Source organism: Cebus imitator, unplaced genomic scaffold (assembly GCF_001604975.1).
Source record: "Cebus imitator isolate Cc_AM_T3 unplaced genomic scaffold, Cebus_imitator-1.0 Scaffold27, whole genome shotgun sequence".
NCBI lineage: Eukaryota > Metazoa > Chordata > Mammalia > Primates > Cebidae > Cebus > Cebus imitator.
Window position 1 is genome coordinate 13,943,010 of NW_016107342.1, and position 22,692 is coordinate 13,965,701.

At 35.4% G+C, this 22,692-nt stretch overlaps 1 protein-coding gene across 3 annotated transcripts in view; it reads left to right on the forward strand.

Moving 5' to 3' along the window:
• LRP1B (LDL receptor related protein 1B) overlaps positions 1-22,692 on the forward strand; it is a 1,911,091-nt gene that overhangs the window by 929,065 nt on the left and 959,334 nt on the right. For all 3 annotated transcript variants that reach the window (XM_017523186.2, XM_037736613.1, XM_037736614.1), the window contains exon 7: positions 14,705-14,867. In XM_017523186.2, the coding sequence (XP_017378675.1) occupies positions 14,705-14,867 (163 nt within the window). The remainder of the gene's footprint in view (positions 1-14,704; positions 14,868-22,692) is intronic.

Below are 22,692 nucleotides of genomic sequence, written 5' to 3' on the forward strand. Positions count from 1 at the left end.
TTGAGACAGAGTCTTGCTCTGTCACCCAGGCCAGAGTACAGCGGCACAATCTTGGGTCACTGCAATGTCCGCCTCCTGGGTTCAAGCAATTCTCCTGCTTAGCCTCTCGAGTAGGTGGAATTACAGGTGCTGGCCACTGCAACTGTGGCTAGCACTGCAACTGTGGCTAATTTTTGTATTTTTAGTAGAGATGGGGTTTCACCATCTTGGTCAAGCTGGTCCCAAACTCCTGACATTGTGATCCACCCGCCTCAGCCTCTCAAACTGTCATCGCTTAAATTCTTACAAATATGAATTATTTTCAGAACATACTGTTGGCAGTTATTTATTATGCATAAATTTCAATGAGTTCATATTTTATAGTTCTCCTTTCCTTATCTCAAACATATAAGTACATTTATTTCTTGGTATACACATCTGAAGTGCTATAGGGCAAAACCCCCAGAAAATAACACCCAATTTCTATTTGTACTAGTCCTAAGCTCCCTTTGGAAATGAAATATCTAAAGTGGAGGACCATACACTAGTCATCACAGAACCATCCCACATCTGAATTTCTCTCATGTCATTCCGCAAGTCACAGATGCTCTAACAACTTTCAGGATGCTTCATTGTTATTCCTAGAAGTAGTTACCACCCATGTCAAACAAATTAAATAAGGCGTCTGATGGTTGGTTTTGATTGTTGGACTTGATATATGTAGAAAAAAGGCAATCAAAGTCACTTATTGACTTTATAATTTATGTCTCCAAGAACTTGTGCCATTTTATTACCATTATGTAATTTTGACAAATCAAGTAATTTTAATATCTTAAATGTTTGTCCAACCCCATTAAAAAGTGGACAAAGAATATGAACAGACATTTCTCAAAAGAAGATGTATATGTGGGCAACAAACATATGAAAAGAGCTTAACATTACTGACCAATAGAGAAATGCAAATCAAAACGACAGTGAGAAATCACCTCACATCAGTCAGAATGGCTATTAATAAAAAGTAAAAATATAATATATGCTGGCAAGGTTGTAGAGAAAAGGAAGCATTTATACCCTGTTGGTGGGAGTATAAATTAGTTCAACCATTGTGGAAAGCAGTGTGGCAATTCCTCAAAGAACTAAAAGCAGAACTACCATTTGACTCAGCAATTCCATTACTGGGCATATACCCAGAGGAATATAAATCATTCGACCATCAAGATACATGCACATGTATGTTAATTGCAGAACTAGTCACAATAGCAAAGACATGGGATCAACCTTAAAGCTCATCAATGGTAGACTGGAAAAAGAAAATATAGTACATATATAACAGATAAAACTATGCAGCCACACACACACACACACACACACACACACACACACACACTCATATCCTTTGCGGTAACATGAATAGAGTGGGAATTCTCACAAACGGGAGCTGAATGATGAGAATATATGGACACAAGTTTGGGAGGAACAACACATTGAGACCTGTTGTGGGTGGGTGTGGGGGAGACCATCAGGAAGAATAGCTAATGGATGCTGGGCTCAATACCTAGGTGATGGAATGATCGGTGCAGCAAACCACCACGGCATGTGTTTACCTATGTAACAAACCTGCACATCCTACACATGCACCACTGAACTTAAAAATTGAAAAAAAATAAAATGTTTGTCAATGCAAACATGACTGAAGATGCATCTCACACATATTTGATCACTGGCTTTCTTGGTTGAGATTTCTTTTAACAGACCAAATGCAACTGATAACATTGATCTAACTGAACCTTTTTATTTACAGATTCAGTCCACTAAAATTATTCAGTACAGAATCTTCTTTTCTAATTGTATATTAGAACTAGTACTTTGGGGAGACATATATCATTTCTATGTTCTATTTGTTGTGTTTTAGATTTTGAGTCTACAACTTGGTTAGGTTAAGAGATATGACAAATATGAATAATTAAAAAATCAAAGATACAATAATTTTATTTGTATAATAAACATGTAATAAGTATATAAATATAATAATAACTTAAAATATGTGTTTTTAGGAACAGAAATCAAAAGATAATCTAAAGTAATCTGATATATGCAAACAGAAGTTGTCAACGTAATTGGTAGTGTCAAATAAAACTGTGGACAAGGTGTCAGTAAATTCTTTCTTAGAGGATAGGAACAAGAGCCGTAAAATTCCTTGACTCTGTGTCAGAAAGTGCTTCTTGGTTTGGAATAGATAAGGGAGCACTCCAGATAACACTCCAGATAATCTAATGCAGCAAGGCTGTAGAAATCAGTATGTGGCAGTTTTCATGCATAAGTGGATGCTGTCCGGTAGTATTTCATCCTCAGTATGACATTTTATCAAGACGTTATTTTGATCTTTTCTTTCTTATCCCTTTTTACTCATTCAGAACACCAGTTATCACTATTACTTCACACCGTGATACGGTGTTATCATCCCTTATACTATTGTTACTCACCCTGGGTACTCATTCTTTTAAATTTGCTGTGTGCCTAATTGTCCTTTCATAACATTGCACATCTACATTAAATAATATAGGTCCTTCTACTATACTTATGTCTTAGGTAAAGTGACTTATTAAATTTGGGATCATGGTAAAAGCAAGGAAAATATTGTAGCAGATTAAGAAATGAAAAAACTGACTTTAGATGCTGCTTAAACTGACTGAGGAAGAGAGAACACAGATTTTAGGCAGGGAGTTTTGGAGCAAAGGCTATTGTGAAAATAACAGTATATATTTTCAAATATTCACCAAACACTATGGGCTAAACACAGTTCTAGGTTTTGGAAATACAGCAGTGAATTACACATATAGGACCTTTGCTCATATGGGCCTTATATTCCAATGTGGGGACATAGTGTACTAATAAGTCACTAGTTAACTTCTCAGTTATGAAAACTACAAAGAAAATAAAATCAGGGCAATAGTATACACTGATGGGGATGAGTCACTCTGTGTGTGTGTGTGTGTGTGTGTGTGTGTGTGTGTGTGTGTGTGTATACATATGGGGGGGATGGGTGGCCTTCTTAATATGTATTGGTCAATGGAGGCTTTTCTGAAAAACTGACATGTGAGCAGATACTTGAATGAAGAGAGAGCACAAGCCATGACCGTATCAGATATTATTTTGTCTTGAAGATCAAGTATAAATGTCTTAAGGAGCTTTCTCTGCAGGTTCGAAGAAAAGCAGAGAGAGGCTGACTGCAATAGAGTGAGCAAGGACAATATGAGAACAGAGTTTAGGAGCCTTGCAGTTTATATTAAAGTCTTTAAATTCTCTGCTGAGCATGGTGGAGATCCATTGGAGATTTTTAAGGAAAGGAGTGATATTTTGGAAAATAAAAACGTAGACTGAAGATTTACAGTAAAACCTGTTGTTGCCTAAAACTATGTAGAAGAAACAATAACACAAATGAAAGCCCACTGAGCCTCGGTTCCTGAATGGCCTTCTTGGTAAAATGCTGTAAGGGAAATACTCTAAGGTATTTTAACATAAAATTGAGCTAAAGTATAGTAAGCTGAGATATTTGTAAAGATATTTATGAAATATATCTGAAGGCGTTTGGGGATGTGGGGGATGGTAAATCGTAACAGTCTATCAGCTTAAGACTTTTCTTCACTGGAATCTACTGGAACAGAACCCTGATCACAAGGAGCACTGATTTCTTCTATGGTGTCTTGGTATAATTTATGTTTTATAATGATCACTCTGAGTTCTCTGTGAGGAACGTTATGGGGGTCTAGGAAGGAAGTAGAGAGAACAGTTAAGAAACTATTATAGCCATCCAGAAAAGAGAAGATAGTGCCTAAACAAGGGGAATAATAGCAGATATGGAAAGAAGGGGATAGTTTCAAGATGAGGCTTTAAGGTTTATTGATAGATTGAATATGGGGTGAATTAGGGACAGATAAAAATGGAATGGATGAATCCATTTGATTTGCGGATCAAATAAGAATATAAAGTTTGCCCACTGGGAAAAAGACACCTCTCTACATCTACCCTAGGGAATAAAATGGCTTTTGGCCTGTGCTAGAAGAAGGAATTGGGAAGTGGTAGAAAAGTAAATGGAAGGAAGTACCGAAGCTTAGTCATCTGTGCCCGCTCCCCAAAACAAAAACTATAAGAACATCCAAGACCGTGCATTGATACCTGCTGTTGACCTACCATCACATGCTAGGAGCACTTTCCTTGTCCTTTTCTGGAAAGATTCTGTGTAGAGCTTTGTGACTACTAGCATTCAGAAGTGTCCTAGATATTTATTCTGAATTTATTTTATCCATTTAAGAAACAGGATTGGAGCCTAGATGGAGACAATCTTTCATTAGTTAAACGAAGAAGGAAAGGCTCTGTACTGTGCCACAGAGTCTTTGCTGATTTAGGATGTGCCTGCTCATTGAACTTCCATAATACCATTTTAATTACTGTACCAAGCTGGTAGAGCTTTTGTTTGTTCAACTCAGTTCCTTAATACCATCCAGGGATAAAGTGAGTACATGCTTCTTGATAAAGATTATGGTGACATATACATGTAAAAATAAATGCAATTAAATTATCTTATTCTGTAGGCATATTCAAATGTTCTTGCAAAGAAATGTGGTATAAAAACCTAAATGTTAATTTCCCACTTAAACCATTAAAGAGATATATAAATTGAGGAAAATGGAATAGGTTTCTTTATAATCTTACCTTTTTCTTTAACATCATGACTTATAGGGCAATATTTGAGTAGAAATAAAAATGTTAAAATATTAATAATACACAAGAACAGAAATATGAATAGAAACAAATCTGCTTTTGGAATTTTTCTGATTTTCTGTGATGTCTTCAAAAATTCTGCCATCATTCTTGGCTCCTACACCAAAGCTGGAAGATAACTTAAATATATCCCATTAAATACGATTAGATATTTAATATTGACTAAAGAGAGGTGGTGAGATTCTATCACATAACTTCACTACTGCTTTGATACTCTTTGAAGTTACCATATTTCCCTCCTGGAAATGACAGTATGTTCCTGACTAGTCACTTGTTTTCAGACTTTTCCCCTTGATCCATACACCAACCAGAATCTTTTTTTTTTTTTTTTTTTTTTTTTTTTGAGACAGAGTCTTGCTCTGTTGCCAGGTGCCAGGCTGGAGTGCAGTGGTGCAATCTCAGATCACTGCAATCTCCGCCCCCTGGGTTCAAGCAATTCTCCTGCCTCAGCCTCCCGAGTAGCTGGGACTATAGGTGCATACCACCACACCCAGCTAATTTTTGTATTTTTTAGTAGAGACAGGTCAGTGGGCTTATGAAAGCCTACTTTCATAAGGAAAGTAGTACAGTCAAAAATGCTTTCGTATGTATTAACCCAAAAATATCGAAAGAAAGAGTGAAGAGAAATTATGTGAGACAATTTTGAACAATAAGGATCAGACAATTGAATAATAAATGAATAAGATTTGATATTTCCCCATTTTGCTAAGTGAGCACAAATAAGAGTCTCAGATAAGAACCCCAGCAAGGCTAAACATTTAGAGACTTCAGACGCCAATGAAGGTGTGGTTTTCCAATGTGGCTGGGAATAAGATTAGCTTAGAACCTGTTTTGAAAATAGCTAGGCCTCTAGGTTCCCTAATACAACCCAAACAGACAGGAAATTTCTTATCCAGTACTGTATTAGTCTGATCTCATGCTGCTAATAAAGATACACCTGAGGCTGGATAATTTATAAAGGAAAGAGGTTTACTTGACTCAAAGTTCCACATAGCTGGGAAGGCCTCACAATCACGACAGAAGGCAAATAAGAGCCAAAGTAATGTTTTACATGACGGCAGGCAAGAGGTTTTTGCAGGGTAACTCCCATTTATAAATCCATCAGATTACATGAGATTTATTCACTACCAGGAGAATAAGTGGTAGTGTTGGGGACACCGTCCTCATGATTCAATTATCTCTGCCTGGCCCCACCCTTGACATGTGGGGATTATTACAATTCAAGGCGAACTTTGGATAGCGATACAGCCAAATCATATCAACTACTTTGCTGGAAAACAGAGAATTTAATTTCGGAAGCAGTAAGTCTCAGGACTAATAAAAGGGAGCCCCAAACTATGGCTAAGGAGTAAGCTGTTGCAGTTTGGATCCAGAGGATGGTAGGCAACAGGAAGGATGTCAGAAGTAAATAGCAGAAACAATAAAAAGCTGAATACTGATTTTCCATTTGGGGAGGAGTTTTGTAGTTCTTTTGTGGAATTATGCAATAATAACTAACAAGGAAAAAGAAAAGCTGACACAAGGTAATTAACTGTAACTCTGAAAATAACCCAAAACTTGTTCAAGGAAGGAAGTATAGTAATATTAAACTGCTTTGTCACCTATCAACAAAAATGTGTATATAGTTGTAATTATATAAACACTGAATATTAATTTAACTAAAAATTGAGATTGTGGGAGGATGAGGGGAGAGAAAGTGTGAATATATATGTGTATATGCAAGCATGTGTGTAAAGGTGTGTAAAGAATAAATTCCTAGTCTTATGTAGCAGAAAGTCTTTAGATTATATATAAGCTTTACATTTTAAAAATACTAATAGAAACATATTATATAGAATTATGAAAGTAAATGCAATTGATATAACCAAAACAATTCGAAGAGAATGGAGAGGAGTGGAGAGGACACTGCTATATATATATATATTTTTATCATAAGCCTTGATGCAGTATTTGACTTTTAAAATCATGCACATTTACTGTATGATAAAAATAAAAATCACATTGAAAACAAATTATCCCTTAGCTTTACAATGTAACTATAAAATCCATCCCCTGACCATAGTTTACATATCCCTGCCTATCTTTGCTACCTCATCTTTTCTCATTCATTTTCATGTTAGCTACAAAATAGCCCCTTTCACTCCTGCTTCTCATTTTTAGAAGATGCCAAACTCATTTCTGCTTGCTAGGCCTTACCTCCAAAATTCCATATGGCTAGCATCTTCCTGTCAGGGCTCAGTTCAGATATCGTCCCTCTCAGGATGGCTTCCCTAAACAGTCACTCTCTGCCATTTTTCTGTTTTATTTTCTCTACAACACTAGTCCTATCTGATGTTGCCCTTCTTGGGAATGGGACAGTATAAGGGATCCAGGCCTTGGTTGTACCCCAATGCAGCAGTTTTAGCACAGAATGACACTTTGATAAAACAGAGAAGACATTTTCAAGAAAGTGTGTCTTTAAATTTCTCAGGGTTCATTTATGAGCATTTATAGATTAGCCTCTGTGTTTTCAGCATTAAAGCTACATGATGGGTAATTTCAGGAATCCAAAACAGTTACTGATGTAGGCAGTCTAGTTTAGATGTAAGTCAGGAAATGATAGCTAAGTGCTGGGAAACCAACAAAATTCATCTTTAAAAGTTGCAGGGATTTGACTACTAGTTTTCCTTTGCTGCATAAAAGATTATCCCAAAGTTTGCTGGCTTTAAAAACAGCAAAGATTGTTATCTTTCAGTTTCTATGGGTCAGAAATTCAGGAGTGGCTTAGCAACGTGGTTCTGTTAGAGACTCTCATGAGGTTGCAATCAAGATGTTAACGAGGACTACAGTCATCTGGCAGCTTAACTGGAGCTAGAAGACTGGCTTCCAGGCTCACTCTTGTGGCTGCCGGCAGGAAGCCTCATTTCCTTGCAACATGGACCACATAGGACTGCTTGAGTGCTCTCATAGCATGGCAGCTGGCTTCCACCAGAGTAAGTCATCCAAAGTGAGAGAGAGAACAAAATGGGTTACAATGTCTTGTATGACTTAGCCTCTGAAATCACACTCCACCATCTCTTCCGCATTCTGTTCAGTAGAAGGGAGTCACAAAGAACAGCCCACTTTCAGGAGGAGAATTAAGCTTCATCTCTTAAAAGGAAGAGTATCAAAGAATTTGTGGGCATATTTTTAAATTATCACAACTATTTCATATCTTATTAATTTATTGCTTTATCTAATACTATAATATTCTCTACTGCATGCATATCACAAGCAGTCACAAAAATATAAATTAAGGAGCAGTCTTTTTGTTCCCTCTGATATTTTTAGAAAATCTACTGGATGTCACTATCCTGGATTTTTAATATTTATCTTACTTAATCTCCTTACCACTTTGGAATCTTGGTATTTTGTTTATTTAATATAAGGACAATTACTCTTATTGATTTTAGTAACCCTCTCAAAAACGTGTTTAATTAGAGGGCTAGGCTGAACCAAATGATATACTGTGTTTCCTTTGCTGTGGTATCATCACGCTAGTGGCCCTTGGTCTAATAAGGCTGCAGATAGCTTTAGTTGGATACAGAAAGTGCTTTAAAATTTTTAAAAATTAGTTTATAACATTGAAGAATTGAGAGATTTCAACTGCAATGCAGATATTCACGTTTTGAGGTTCTTTGAAGCAATGAAGCATCTCTAGATCAAAACAAGCGCTGAAGTTGAAGTTTCCTTTTTTAGGTAGGTGTATACTTTCTGGCTATAGTCATCTAGATTTGCCATAGTCTTTATTAATAAACTTAGCCTATTTAAATTTGCCATTTCTAGCTGGTTAAAAAAATCATATAGAAAATAAAGAAGGAATCGACTACTGACAACTGTCAGTGTATAATTTTCGAAAAGTTAAAAACATAACTTATGTAAATCTTAGAGAGCCTATGTCAAGAAGTAATTTAGCTCATTAATGACAGAACCAGCAGGATGGCAAAACGGGTTCAAAGTAGAATGGAAGAAGTTGAAATGCTTACAATCAATGAAAGGAAAAGTACTGATATAGGATTGTAAAGTTACTGATAAATCTAGTCAATATTGTACTGGACAATAAAATCATGAACTTTGCTGTTATCTTTTTTACCTGATGGAAATCATTTGCATCTCTATTGAAGAAAACATATTTTTAATGCATCAATCTATAAATTAAATCCATAGAGAATGAGACCTAAGCAATATTTTCTTGAAATTGTACATCAAACAAAGGTATATTCCACAGGAAAATGAACTAATCCTTGGATGGCCTTGTTAGACAATGGTTCAGGATGACATAAAAAAGACATGAAGCAATTCCTTTTGTGGGTTTATTTTTATTTTTGCAAGATTTGTGGCATTTTTTTAACTTTTGTTTTAGGTTCAGGGGAACAAGTACAGGTTTATTACATACGTAAACTTGTGTCATGGGGGTTTGTTGTACAGATGATTTCACCACCCAGGTATTAAGCCCAGTACCCAATAGTTGTCTTTTCTGCTCCTCTTTCTCCTCCACCCACCCTCCAGCCTCAAGTAGATACCAGTGTCTTTTATTCTTTTCTTTGTGTTCATGAGTTCTCATCATTTAGCTCCTACTAATAATTGAGAACATATAATATTTTGATTTCTGTTCCTGTGTTAGTTTGCTAATAACTTGCAGTTCCATTCATCTTCCTGCAAAAGACATAATCTCATTCTTTCTCATGACTGCATAGTACTCCATCGTATATACGCACCACATTTTCTTGTTGTTGTTGTTGTTGAGGTGGAGTCTCACTCTGTTGCCCAGGCTAGAGTGCAGTGGCATGATCTCAGCTTACTGCAGCCTCTGCCTCCTGAGTTTAAGCGATTCTCCTGCCTCAGCCTCCTGAGTAGCTGGGATTACAGATGCATGCCACCGCACAGAGCTAATCTTTGTAATTTTAGTAGAGATGGGGTTTTACCATGTTGGTCATGCTGGTCTCAAACTCCTGAACTTGCGATCCACCCACCCCAGCCTCCAAAAGTGCTGGGATTACAGGCATGAGCCACCACACCCAGCCTATAAGCACCACATTTTCTTTATCCAGTCTGTCACTGATGGGCATTTAGGTTGATTCCATGTCTTTGCTATTGTGAATAATGCTGCGTTGAACATTCATGTGCTTGTCTCTATGATAGAATGATTTCTGTTACTCTGGGTATATACACAGCAATGGGATTGTTGGGTTAAGCGGTTCTGCTTTTAGCTTTTTAAGGAATCACCATACTGCTTTCCACAATGATTGAACAAATTTACAATCCAACCAGCAATGTTCCCTTTACTCTGCAACCTTGCCAGCATCTGTTATTTTTTTACTTTAAAATGGTTTTTAAGTTGCTACATTCACCGATTCTGGTAATTAATTACTTGCCTTATAACAAAAAATCTGATGTATCATTTTATAGCCAATTACGAGTTATCACTGTAAGCATTCGTTTTTTAAACTTTTTTCTGAATGTTTTATTTTCATTAATTATTACTGGGTACAAATTTAAGTTTTTAAGCCTAACAAACTGCAAGTTTTAAAAACATAGTTGCTTATATTTATATAATATTTTACAAGTTTCAAAACATTTTTATTTCTTTATTCTTCTAATTTTGCCAGTGTTGATATTTAGAGTTGTCCATATTTCAGAAGGTGAGTGGTCAATGCTTTCAGATGTTATGAGCAGAAAAGTTCTCAGTAACTTTTGGCAATTAAGGAATTTTCAGTAATCAAAATAAGAGCCGCTTCAAGGGAATGATGAGAGCAAAATCCAGGTGACTTTTGTTTGAAGAAAGAACAATTAGCAACTAAAAACATATAGAAAGAGGAAAATATTTAAAATTTTGTTCTAATAACAGTAAAGCACCAAGGGACTTACTAACATTTTGAGGTATTTTAGTAATGTCATAAAATTATTGTGATTATTTTAGTCATTGCCTATGAACTTTATTGTATTTCAGTAAAATTAAGGTAAAATACTCAATACTTTGGGAAATTCACCTTGCTCCTAAAATATTCAAATCATTTTCTGATTTCTGAAGACAGGTATATGAATTAGACTTTAAAAAATTCTAGTTTCTGGGCTGGTTGAAGAAAGCATCCTTTAATTTGGAAAACCTTTAAATCCTTATTAAATTTGATCAAATTGATCCATTCATCCATCTAATGTATTTATTTATTGGCATACTTGCTTGAACTCTGTCTAATTGCCTCAGCTCTCTAATTCTAATACAAATTAAGTTAAAAGCCGACACTTTAACTATAAAATGAGAAACAAAGCCAATTCCTCACAATTACTAAATGGTTGGCTTATTATTAGGCTCTGTAGTGAGATCTCAATGCTTCAAACTTGCATGGTTGTTAACAATATCTATTGTTTCAGTAGCAGAAAATCTTTCTGAAATGATAAAGAGTTGAAAGCAGGTATGAATGCTGTCAAACAGCTCTTTTGTCTGAAATTACAATCGCATAGACTAAAGCAACCAAATGCCCAGCTTGAGGGATGGGTCATTGAATAGACTCTGGCACATACTTTATCTGAACCCAAGGTATTTGAAATGACATTTGAAGCAGTGAGTTCTGAGCTCTAGCTGATATTATAATACAAAAAGACTCAAAAACAAAGCAAAGCATACATTCCAGATTTCTCAAGACAGATAAATAATTCACACTTTTAAAAAAAGTCCTGGTTGAAAAAAAAAAAAAAGCTTCTTGTTGTGTGAGAAACATTTAAATATTTATAATTTTTTAAAGACTGTGTAATTTAGGTATAAAACTATTATCAATAGCTCGAAAATCTTTATCCAATGAATTGCAATATTTTATTTCTACTTATCCTTGTAGGAAATGATAGACATTCCCACAAAGGTGCTGCCTTCTCTACCTTGTTTTGACAATATACGGTTACAAATGATAATGCTGACACATACATCTATATTAGTCTTTCTGTTGAGAGAACATCATTCACTTAAGCAGCATGTTACTGAGGAAGTATTTTGAAGCATAGATAATGTTTAGGCTCAGATTGCAGAAGGAAACTCTTATACGGGAAGAAAAAATATATAATTTTTACCCATTTTAAGTTATCAGCTAAGACCATGCCGTTAGACTAACAGACAAATTACCAAGAGAAAAACATACACATTTATTTAACATAAATTTTATGTGACACAGAAACGTTCATAAGGAAATAAAGACACAAAGAGATGATTGAGCCTGAGTGTCTTCATACTAGGTCTGATGAAGAGCAGAAAGTATTGGAGAGAATATGATAGGGCATTGTTAAGAGCTAAGAATAATAAGTGGGGAAATTTAGTATCTCCTGTTTGTTCAGATTTCTCTGTTTCTCACCATCTTTGGAAATAAGGATGTTCCTTTCCTCTGGAGGCAGAGAGGTGACCTCTAATATGAGGGTCTTATGATCTACTCCAGGAGAGAAGGAGAAGGTCAGAGAGTTTTCCAGCATCTGTTGTTTCTATGACCTACTTCAGGGGAAAGGGGAAAGTTAGGGAACCCTTCTTGCACCTGCTATTTCTCAAATTTCTTTAATATGCTAAAGTGCCATATTTTGGAGAAGCCTGTTCATAACCTTGTCACTCTATTTAGTCAATGAATCATAGATCCCTTCTAAGTTAAAGAAAGGAAGTATCAAAGTACAATTCTCAAAAGTTAACAATATGACTATAATAAAAATCTAGAATGAACATGGATCAGAAATTTACTTATGTCATTATTGAAGGAAACAGGCCAGTATTACTGGTCTAATATCATTAGAGGAATTGGATGTTTACAGGCATTTGAATAAAAAATAATATTTAAATGAGATTCGTAGGTTAGGCATATAAATGTTTAATGCCTCACAGGGCAATACAATCATAACCTTTGAGTTTATCCTTTTTATCAGAGAAGTATCTACAAACTAACATGCAATCTCTGTGTATGACTGATCAAATAGAAAATTTTCAAGTCAAACACAGATACACTCTTCCAGAGTTTCACTATTGAGAATATTGTAGGGGCAAAAGGAACTTTGCTTCTACCCTGTGAAGATTCTATAATTTCAGTCTCTGCAATAAACTTGACACCAGAAAGATTAATAGGAGAAAAGGAATGCCAATTTATTGCATGCATACTCACTGGGGTTCCACAAAGCATAAGACTCCAAAAAAGCCCAGATTGCTGAAGTTAATATAGTATCCTGAGCTACAGAAAAAGATAAAGGCTTGGAGTCTCTGGGTTTGAGGTAGTGAAGGTTATGGGAGGTTGAGGGAGGAAATGCATGAAGAACAAAGGCTGCCTTGATATGCAGATTTTCTCAGGTAGCAATCCCCAGCAAAAGAGGTGGTGTGTTGACCTTCATTTTCCTTTCCTCTGATTTAATCTTTCCAGCCTGATGAGATTATAGGGAGTAGGTTTATGACAGATGCTTACTTTCCTTTTTCTTTTCCCTTTCCATTTCCTTTTCCTTTCCTTCCCTTTCCTCCCCTCCCCTTCTCTCTTCGCCATCCCCTTCCCTCTTCTCCCCTCCCCTCCTCTCCCCTCTCCTTTCCTTCTTCCATTTGACAGATAAAGGAACTTCAGAGAAAACCCATCCCTGCATAGGCTGCTTCCCAGGTGCTTGCAGTCTGAAGTCCAAAGCTGAATATATTTTGGGATATCTTTTTCTGAGCCCTAAAAGTAGCCACTAGCCACCTATGTCATTTAAATTTAAATTCCAATTAATTAAAATTAGATATTATAAAAAATCAATTTTCCAGTCATAGTAGCCACATGTTAAATAGTTATATCTGGCTAGTGGTTACTTTATTGGACAGCATAAATATGGAATATTTTTATTGTTGACCTAAAAGGAAGAAGCTGAGGCCAAAATAATCTAAGTAGAGAGTTTATTTGGGCCAAGCTTGAGGATTACAAGCCAATAGTACAGATTCAATTTGCTCTGAACATATACTCCTATTAGCAGCAGTTACAAGTAGGTTTTTAAAGGGAAAGAAGAGTCAGTTCCGAAGTGGTTTACTAAGAATTTACATTAACGTAACATAAGTTATTGATTGGCTATACATTGTTTCTTGTATCACAAGTTCCAGGAACATGAAGATAGTGAGTGAAACAGCTAGTCAGAACTGAAATGTCTTTAAACAGCCGCCTCTGGGCTTGGGTGTGGAAGGTGTAGCTCAAGTCCTATACTCACGGCTCTCTGAGCCTGATTAATTTTGCATACCTCACATAGCTCAGACTGCTTTTAGCTGTTTTTCTTTTCTTACAATCACTGTAGAAAGTGCTGTTGGGCAACATTCTTCTAGAGAATTAATCAATCCTTGAGCAAGTTTTTTTTTTTTTTTTTTTTTTTTTTAACAATGCCTAAGTATTCCATTGAAAGAAGCTATTACCCCTCCATTTTGCTTTATTTCCAGGTTTTGGATTTTTTTTTTAAACAAAAGAATCTTATATATCTCCTTTACTCTTGTCTCCACTTCTTCCTTCTTTTACTAGAAAGGAATCTGAAAACAAGGATTTGCCTTACGCTAATAATGAAATATACTTATTCCTCACCACTACAGACTTCAGCTGTGCTATAGAATCAGTTCTGTCCATTGCATCGAATGAACAATTTTGGACAAATGCAAAACACAAGAGAAAGATTATATTCAAAATACCTGTATTTTAAAACTTAGAAACTCTTTATCCATTTATCTAGATCATCTTTCAGTCTTCAGATAGCAAGAAGAAAGGCACCAAGAGATAGCCATTATTTTACATAATTAAGTAGTCACATTTTGGCATAGCAAGAGACTTTATTTGCAGTTCCTTTTATTAAAAAGTCGTCTCTAGTTTTTAAGTGTCCTCTGTGATGGTTTGGAAAGACTTATGTTATTTTTGGCTCATGATACTAGGTTGCACCTGTGATTCAATGATTTTGTGTATGTGTTTTTCAGATGTGCAACAAATGGCAATTGACTGGCTCACCCGAAATCTCTATTTTGTGGACCATGTCAGTGACCGGATCTTTGTTTGTAATTACAACGGTTCTGTATGTGTCACCCTGATTGATCTGGAGCTTCACAATCCTAAGGCAATAGCAGTAGACCCAATAGCAGGGTAAGACTTTTTTTTTTAATAGTGTTTGGTCTAAAAAAGTTTGCATTTTAAAAGAAAAGATTGAAGTATGACAAATGTTGTGGAAAATAAGACTACAGACTCAAACTTCTTAAAATGTTGATTTTAACAACTGTGTCACAGGAAGGAAAAAAAGCTATAACTCACCGGGCAGAATCTGGTGAGTTATTAGCGCATGAATATTGCAGGTGCTAAGATACAAATAACCTTCCATCTTCCCTTCCACCTTTCTAAGAATTGAACTGGGGTCATCAGAGAAGGGTTTCAGCGTATTTTTAGGTTGAAGAGACGAAACTTTTAAATACTTAACAGTGGGCTTTTTATTTAGCAAACCTCAAGGATGCTACTTGAAAGAGGTACTGTTGACATACTTATATCCAGCATAACATTTAGGATTTTTAAAGGGGCACGATGTATGTTTACCTGGGTACTAGTAAAACATGAAGAATATCTTCGTTCAGTTTCTCTTTATATTCAGTGTCTGTTGATATGTAAACCTAAATATTATTATGGTATTAGTGAATTCCTTGTTAGAATTCATCTTTTTTTTTTTTTTAAACTTCCCAATATAGCAAGCTACTTTATTGGTTGAATAGAGGCCCTCTGATCTTCTTTAGCTAATAGGCTCATTAATCTTTTTACTGTATTTCATAATTTATAAAAATATAATCATAAAATGTTTAAATTCTCATGATCTTTGCTCATATGATTAGAAAATCGATACAAGAATTATGCTTTTATTTTACAAACATGATGGTATTAGTAGAGGGCCAGGGGCAAAAACTATCGAGTCCTGTAAACTCAGTTCTTTCAGCAGTCACTACTGGGCAAGGATACTTTCAAATTAGTGGCATAGTCTACCACTTTATTTGAAAGAGCTGTTATTTTTTTGATGTAAATTGTAGCAAAGATTTTAAAACTGAAGTTTTATCCTTGCCATTGTTGTAATCGTCCTCAGGCAGTTCAGGCTGAAATGTCTGATGGAACGTATCTTAAACTGCCATAAGCCTCCATTCAATAAATGGGAAAATATTTACTGGAGAAACAGCTGTCATCCATATGTGGACTTTTGTCACTCTTTACTTAAAGTCTGATTGAATATTAAGATGCATCATCACAATGGTTCTGATTTTGACAAGAACAGCTTGCACGTAAGAACTTTGCTAGGAAGGCTGTGTAATATAATTCTTGAATGTAGCTCTATTTGTATTTGCAGCAGATGGTTACTTGACTCAATCTGACTGCAGTGATGCTTCAAAAGACATTAGGAAAAGAAGTCGTATTTAAACTGATTTGTTTGGGTTGTTGGATAAGTGTAGTAAGAAAGAATTGGAAATTTACAAATGCGCTAACAACATTCTTTTGGCATCCTGTTTAGAAATATATTTGCTTGCGTGGTTTTCCCTGGATGTGCTAACTGAATTTCAAATTAGCCTTTAGACAGCCTTGTCTGTCAAATGTTTAGAGGTGAAACTATAAAACTATTGTACTTTGTCTCTTTTTCTACTGTTCTTATCCTTCCCCAGTCTAAAAAACAAAGATCCAGAGACCCTTTTCAAATAAAACTGCCAATGTTAAATATATGGGAACACCATCTCTCTGAACAAAATATATTTTATGTTCTCAGATTTCTTAATTCTTCCTGTCATTATATGAAAGAACCATATTTTATCATTTTTGTCAAAGGAATGAAGAGTAGGAAAACACCCGCCATTTGCTCTTATTCTCTGCTGGATTCCTTTGGGCCTTATAACTGTTTAAATATAATTTTGTCATGTATCATTTATCAGAATAGGTTCTTTGGAATTTTTGTTTGAGTTTGTTCTGTCTCTGTAGCACAGTTTTTCAATCATGAGTCATAGATATCAGAGAAGGAAAACCTTTGCTCTTTCACAAGTATAGACCTGGTTGTCATAGAATGCTTTCAAATATATTCTACTTTTCTTTTGGTATCAGAAACTTAGTTAGGATTGATGTGATTCTATCTAAGAAAGAAATAAGATTTCTCCTTTAACTTCTACACTTGGGCCTGCTCTAGAATAATTTGAATATACTTTGGTTAGAAAAACTGCACATGAACTACTAAAAGGGAAATGTTCTACCCCTAAACTTTCTTCTAGCTTTTCCTAATGGTACAGGACCATACGTCTTTGGCACTGACTATTATAACTTCTGTTCAGAAAATATCAGAATGTATTAATAATCTGACCTAACTCCTGGAGTTTGAACTTCATAGGTTTTCAAATGGAGAAAATTTTGCCTTACTCCCAAAAAGGCTGCCTGGAGAATGTACCTGTTACTTAGGCATACTTTTTTTTTTTTTTTTTTTTTTTTTGAGACGGAGTCTTTTTCTGTCACCCAGGCTGGAGTGCAGTGGTGCGCTCACTGCAACCTCTGCCTCCAGGATTCAAGTGATTCTTCTGCCTCAGTCTCCCAAGTAGCTGGGATTACAGGCACCCACCAAAACGCCTGGCTGATTTTTGTATTTTTAGTAGAGACAGGGACAGGGTTTCACCATGTTGGCCAGGCTGCTCTCAAATTCCTGACCTTAAGTGATCCACCGACCTCAGCCTCCCAAAGTATTGGGATTACAGGTGTGAGCCACTGCACTGTAAATATACACTTAAGTATATTTGTAACTTCATTTTTTTCAACCTCCTATTCTTTTGTTGCTAAGGACTATTAAAATATAATTATATATATGTATAATTATTATAAATATAATTAAATATTATATTTTATTTCCATATAATATATATTATTCCATATAATATAATATATATTATTTCCATAATATAAATATTATATAAAATAAATATTATATTTATATAATATTTATATTATGGAAATAATTTTTATATTATATAAATTTTATTATATTATAAATAAAATAAATATAATTTTATATATATCAATCAATAGATATATTGGTTCTTGTTTGTTTTTTTAGTTGCCCACAGTTTTAACAGAGATTACTAACCTTCTCTGGACTCTCATTATGACTTGAGCCAAGCCCCAGTTCCAATCTTCCAAGAAGAGATTGTTAAATCAACCTTGTTTTTACATTCTTTTAGGCTTTCAGATGTGGACGTTGACTCATTAATTCAGGCTATTTCCCAGAGATGCTTCTAGAGATTTTCTTCTTCCTTTCAAAAATTTTTAGCAATATTTCCTTTCAATAGTTCCTTGGAAAACTTTCCAAAATTATTTCTCTGCAGTCATTATAGTTAGAAGGTAGCATAGAGATCATATACCAACCAGCATCAAAACCAGCATTTCTGTCAGATGGTTAGTAGGTCTCTGCTTCTTTAATGGTTAAAAACTTGATGCTGGATTCAAGTCTCACTGAGATCAAATCCTGGCTCCACCAGTTATGAGCTGTGTGACTTTGGATATTTCTTTTGCTTTTGTTTTCTCATCATAAAAACATGAATTATGATAGTCCTGCCCTACAAGCTGTTGAAAGGATTAAATAAGGTCAAATACATAAATCACTTTAACAGTTTCTGAGTTGAAGAATATGTGAAGTTTCCTCTTCATTTCGCTTCAATGATAATTACTAATATTTTCAACACTTACGATACTATTATGAATAGACTAACGAGACCAATATTCTGCCCCATCAAAGATGACATTTTTCTTTGCAGCCCCATTCTCTTTCTACTACCAATCCTACAAATCTTTCTAAAAAGGTTTATTTCATACCAGTTAAATCTATTATGGAAGAATGTATTGAGAAAAAGAGGAGAGAAAATAGTAAAAATGAAGCATAGCCTAGAAAGTAATAAAGATGAAGGGTATATAAGATGTGGGAGGAGAAAAGTATAGAGCACCTTTGAGTGTGGGGATGTGGATGACGGGGAGGATCTTTTTTCTTACTCATCTCTATGCTCTGACTGAGGCACCTGTAATAAAAGACAGATCGTTAAGAGAAAAGCATACACAGTTACTTGTAAGTTTGAAGTGACATAGGAGCTATTAGAAATGAAGATCCGGAAAAAAAAAAAAANAACAGAAAAAAAACCTGTGTTTTTTAATGTAACATTTGATGAAGAAGCGGATAGCTGTGAAGAAGTATGATTTGAAAAAGGGGATGTGATCTTATCGTAATCATCTGGCGGCAACCTAGCTAGGAATGCGTGTTCAGTTTCTTCTCTGTGTCCCCATGTTTTCAGAGATATGGAAGCTCCTTTCTTCCAGATATAGAGTGGGCACCTCTCACATGAGGTTCTTGACCTACTTCAGAAAAAGGTCAGATAATTTTTTGATGGCCTGCTTCAGGGGAGAAGGGATACCTGCTTCTGCTGTTTCCTTAACTGGCAAGGTGCCAGATTTGGGGTTAGCATGTCCTTTTAGGACACCATCAGGGAAGATGTAACAGAGGAACAACCTTGTTCTAACAATTGATGTTATGTAAGATATATTTGGATTACTTTCAAGGTCTTTCAAAAAATAAAGGTAAAGGATAAAATTCTATTGTAGCTATTTTTTGTCTGTGGAACTGCTTTTTTGAACATGACACTGCTTCAATACTAAACCATTTAGTATTGGATTCTAATGAGGGTTGTAACTGAGGTCAGGGTGGAGCTAGTCTACAATTATGTTGCTAAGCTGTGACCCTCAGCTTTCTATTAAAGTAAAATCATCACACTAGATGATACAGTGTGCATTTCACTATGAATGTGAACTTGTTGCAAAAATATTGAACAAGAGGAGACAATCCTATGCATGATAATTATTAGAAAATTAGAGTAAAAGTAAATAGATATCCTTTGCCCACTTTTTGATGGGGTTGTTTTTTTCTTGTAAATTTGTTTAAGTTCTTTGTAGATTCTAGACATTAGCCCTTTGTCAGACGGGTAGATTGCAGAAAAACTTTTCCTATTCTGTTGGTTACTGGTTCACTCTATTGATAGTTTCTTTAGCTGTGCAGAAGATTTTAAGTTTAATTAAATCTCATTTGTCTATTTTGGCTTTTGGTGCCATTGCTTTTGGTGTTTTAGTCATGAAGTCTTTGCCCATGCCTATGTCCTGAATGGTATTTATACAGCCAACAAACATATGAAAAAAAGCTCATCATCACTGGTCATTATGAAATGCAAGTCAAAACCACATTGAGATACCACCACACACCAGTTAGAATGGCGATCATTAAAAAATCAGGAGACAACAGATGCTGGAGAGGATGTGGAGAAATAGGAATGCTTTTACCCTGTTCATGGGAGTATAAATTAATTCAACCATTGTGGAAGACAGTATGGCAATTCCTCAAGGATCTAGAAATAGAAATACCATTTGTCCCAGCAATCCCATTACTGGTATATCCAAAGGATTATAAATTATTCTATTATAAAGACACATGCACATGTATGTTTATTGTGGCACTGTTCACAATAGCAAAGACTTGGCACCAACCCAAATGCCCATCAATTATAGGCTGGATAAAGAAAATGTGGCACATATATACCATGGAATACTATGCAGCCATAAAAAAGGATGAGCTCATGTCCTTTGAGGGACATGGATGAAACTGGAAACCATGATTCTCGGCAAACTGACACAAGAACAGAAAACTAAACACCGCATGTTCTCACTCATAAGTGCGTGTTGAACAATGAGAACACACGGACACAGAGAAGCAAACATCACACACTGAGGCCTGGGAGATGGGGGGGCTAGTGGAGGAATAGCAGGGGGTAGGGGGATTGGAGAGGTATAACATTAGGAGAAATACCTAATGTAGATAATGGAGCGATGGATGCAGCAAACCACCATGGCATATGTATACCTATGTAACAAACCTGCACGATCTGTACATATACCCCAGAACTTAAAGTGTAGTAAAAATAAATAAATGATAAATGTTTAAGATGATGGACATGCTAATTACCATTATCTGATTACTATATATTGTACATATCAAAATATGTACCCCATGAATAGGTAATATTATTTGTTAATAAAAAATATAATACCGAAAAAAAGTAAATAGGTATTTTAGTAAAGGTATCAAAATTGGAGTTAAAATTTTGAGAAAAATATATTTTGGGAACTTGGGGTGCCACTGATAAAACCCAAGTTCAAAAGAATTATGCTAAATGGCTAAATTGAGGAAGGGGGACGATCTCCTATATTAAGTAAAATAACAAAAATTAAATATTTTCCAATGACAACATATACCCTTTTGCTATGTAGGATGAATTTTTTGACTTGCAGAGAGTGAATGGCAGAGTGATCTGTAGGATTTATTTGTGAACCCATCATCTAATGTCAATAATGAGGGAAAAGTGTGTCGTTTTTGTTCTGTACAAGAGCAGGCATCAACCAGGAGACAGGAGAGAGAAACTCATCTCAGAAGTTAAATTCACACAAGAATGACTGACACTATTTAATAGTTTTAAAAACCCTTTCCCATCACCCACCTGAATCCTTACTGTTGAAGCTAATCATAACTGAGAAATTAAAGATTGAATCAAAGTTAACAGCCATCAGGGAGCAGGAGTGACTAATGAAATTCTAATCTGGGTTGTTATATGAAGTTGGGAAGATAGCAAATAAAGTGGGTTTGCCTACACACGTGAAAGAGGTTTTGTAAGAAGATCTTTGGGGTAGTTAGTAGGTTTTCCACTTCTGTTAGGTGACTCCCCAAGCAGGTACAGATTCCAAGCTGAAATTGTCACAAACTAATGCACCTGCAGTAGGACGTAAGTGGAAATGTTACAAATGTTTGGCTATTAAATGCCTCAGACACATTTGGATAAGTTAAACATAGAGATTGCTACCCACCCCCCATCCCCAAGCACTACCTATCAGTTTGAAGGCTGAGATGGTTCTAAAGCTGTAATGGGTTTGAACATCATAAACCATTTAAACATATGACCCTTTGCACTTTTTTCTCCCCATAAATCTATCCATCTTGGAAAGTAGTGCTGTCATCTGTGATTCATGACTGCCCTAAACTTTTAAGATTCTTATTTACATTTTGACAGGTTGCAAATTGTGAATCCTAGCTTTTTAAGGATAAACAGCCCCCTACACATGCCTACAAGCAACTCCCCCTGCAACAAAAGTTGATTTCCTAACTTCTTAACTACTTCCAACCAGCTATGTGACTTCGCTATACACAATCAGATGCACATCCCCATGGTTCAAGGAGAGATATATTTTTATAAATTTAGTTTCCTTCCAGATTTTCTTGTGTGTTTCTTTTCTTTAAGAGGAAAATCAGAGAAAAATGAAGACATTCTAATAGCTGTAATAATCATTCTCCTGAGTTTATGTGTTGAAATGTTGCAGTTTCTCTCCCAGACATCTGGAATTTACAGTTTCTTTCAGGGAAAAACAGGCTTATAAACAAAATGAATTGGTAAAAGTATATTTTGAGTTATTAGTGTATATTTGAAAAAACCTAGGTCCTCATACAGAAGCAGTACTCAGGTAAGCTGACCTCAGCATTCACCTGTATCATGGGAAGTATCAAGGGGTTATCTGTCCACTTCTCTTTTTAATCAGCGGGTATAATGCAATATAATGACAACATCCATAGGCTTATAAATTTGCATTAATTATTCTAAAACCTAGCAATGCTTTTTTAGCTATAGACCACAGATTCAGTGGGTGGTATTATAACATTTTGTCTCTATCTTTTATCTATCTAGATCCTATTAAATATCTAGATACTTTTTACATATCCCAATTCCTTATTTGACTCTACTACTATCTTTTTTTGGTTGAGTCTCACACTTCCGGTGGTAAAGTTCGTGGAGATGGAGAATTAACTGTGTAAAAGATATCTGACTATCTTAGA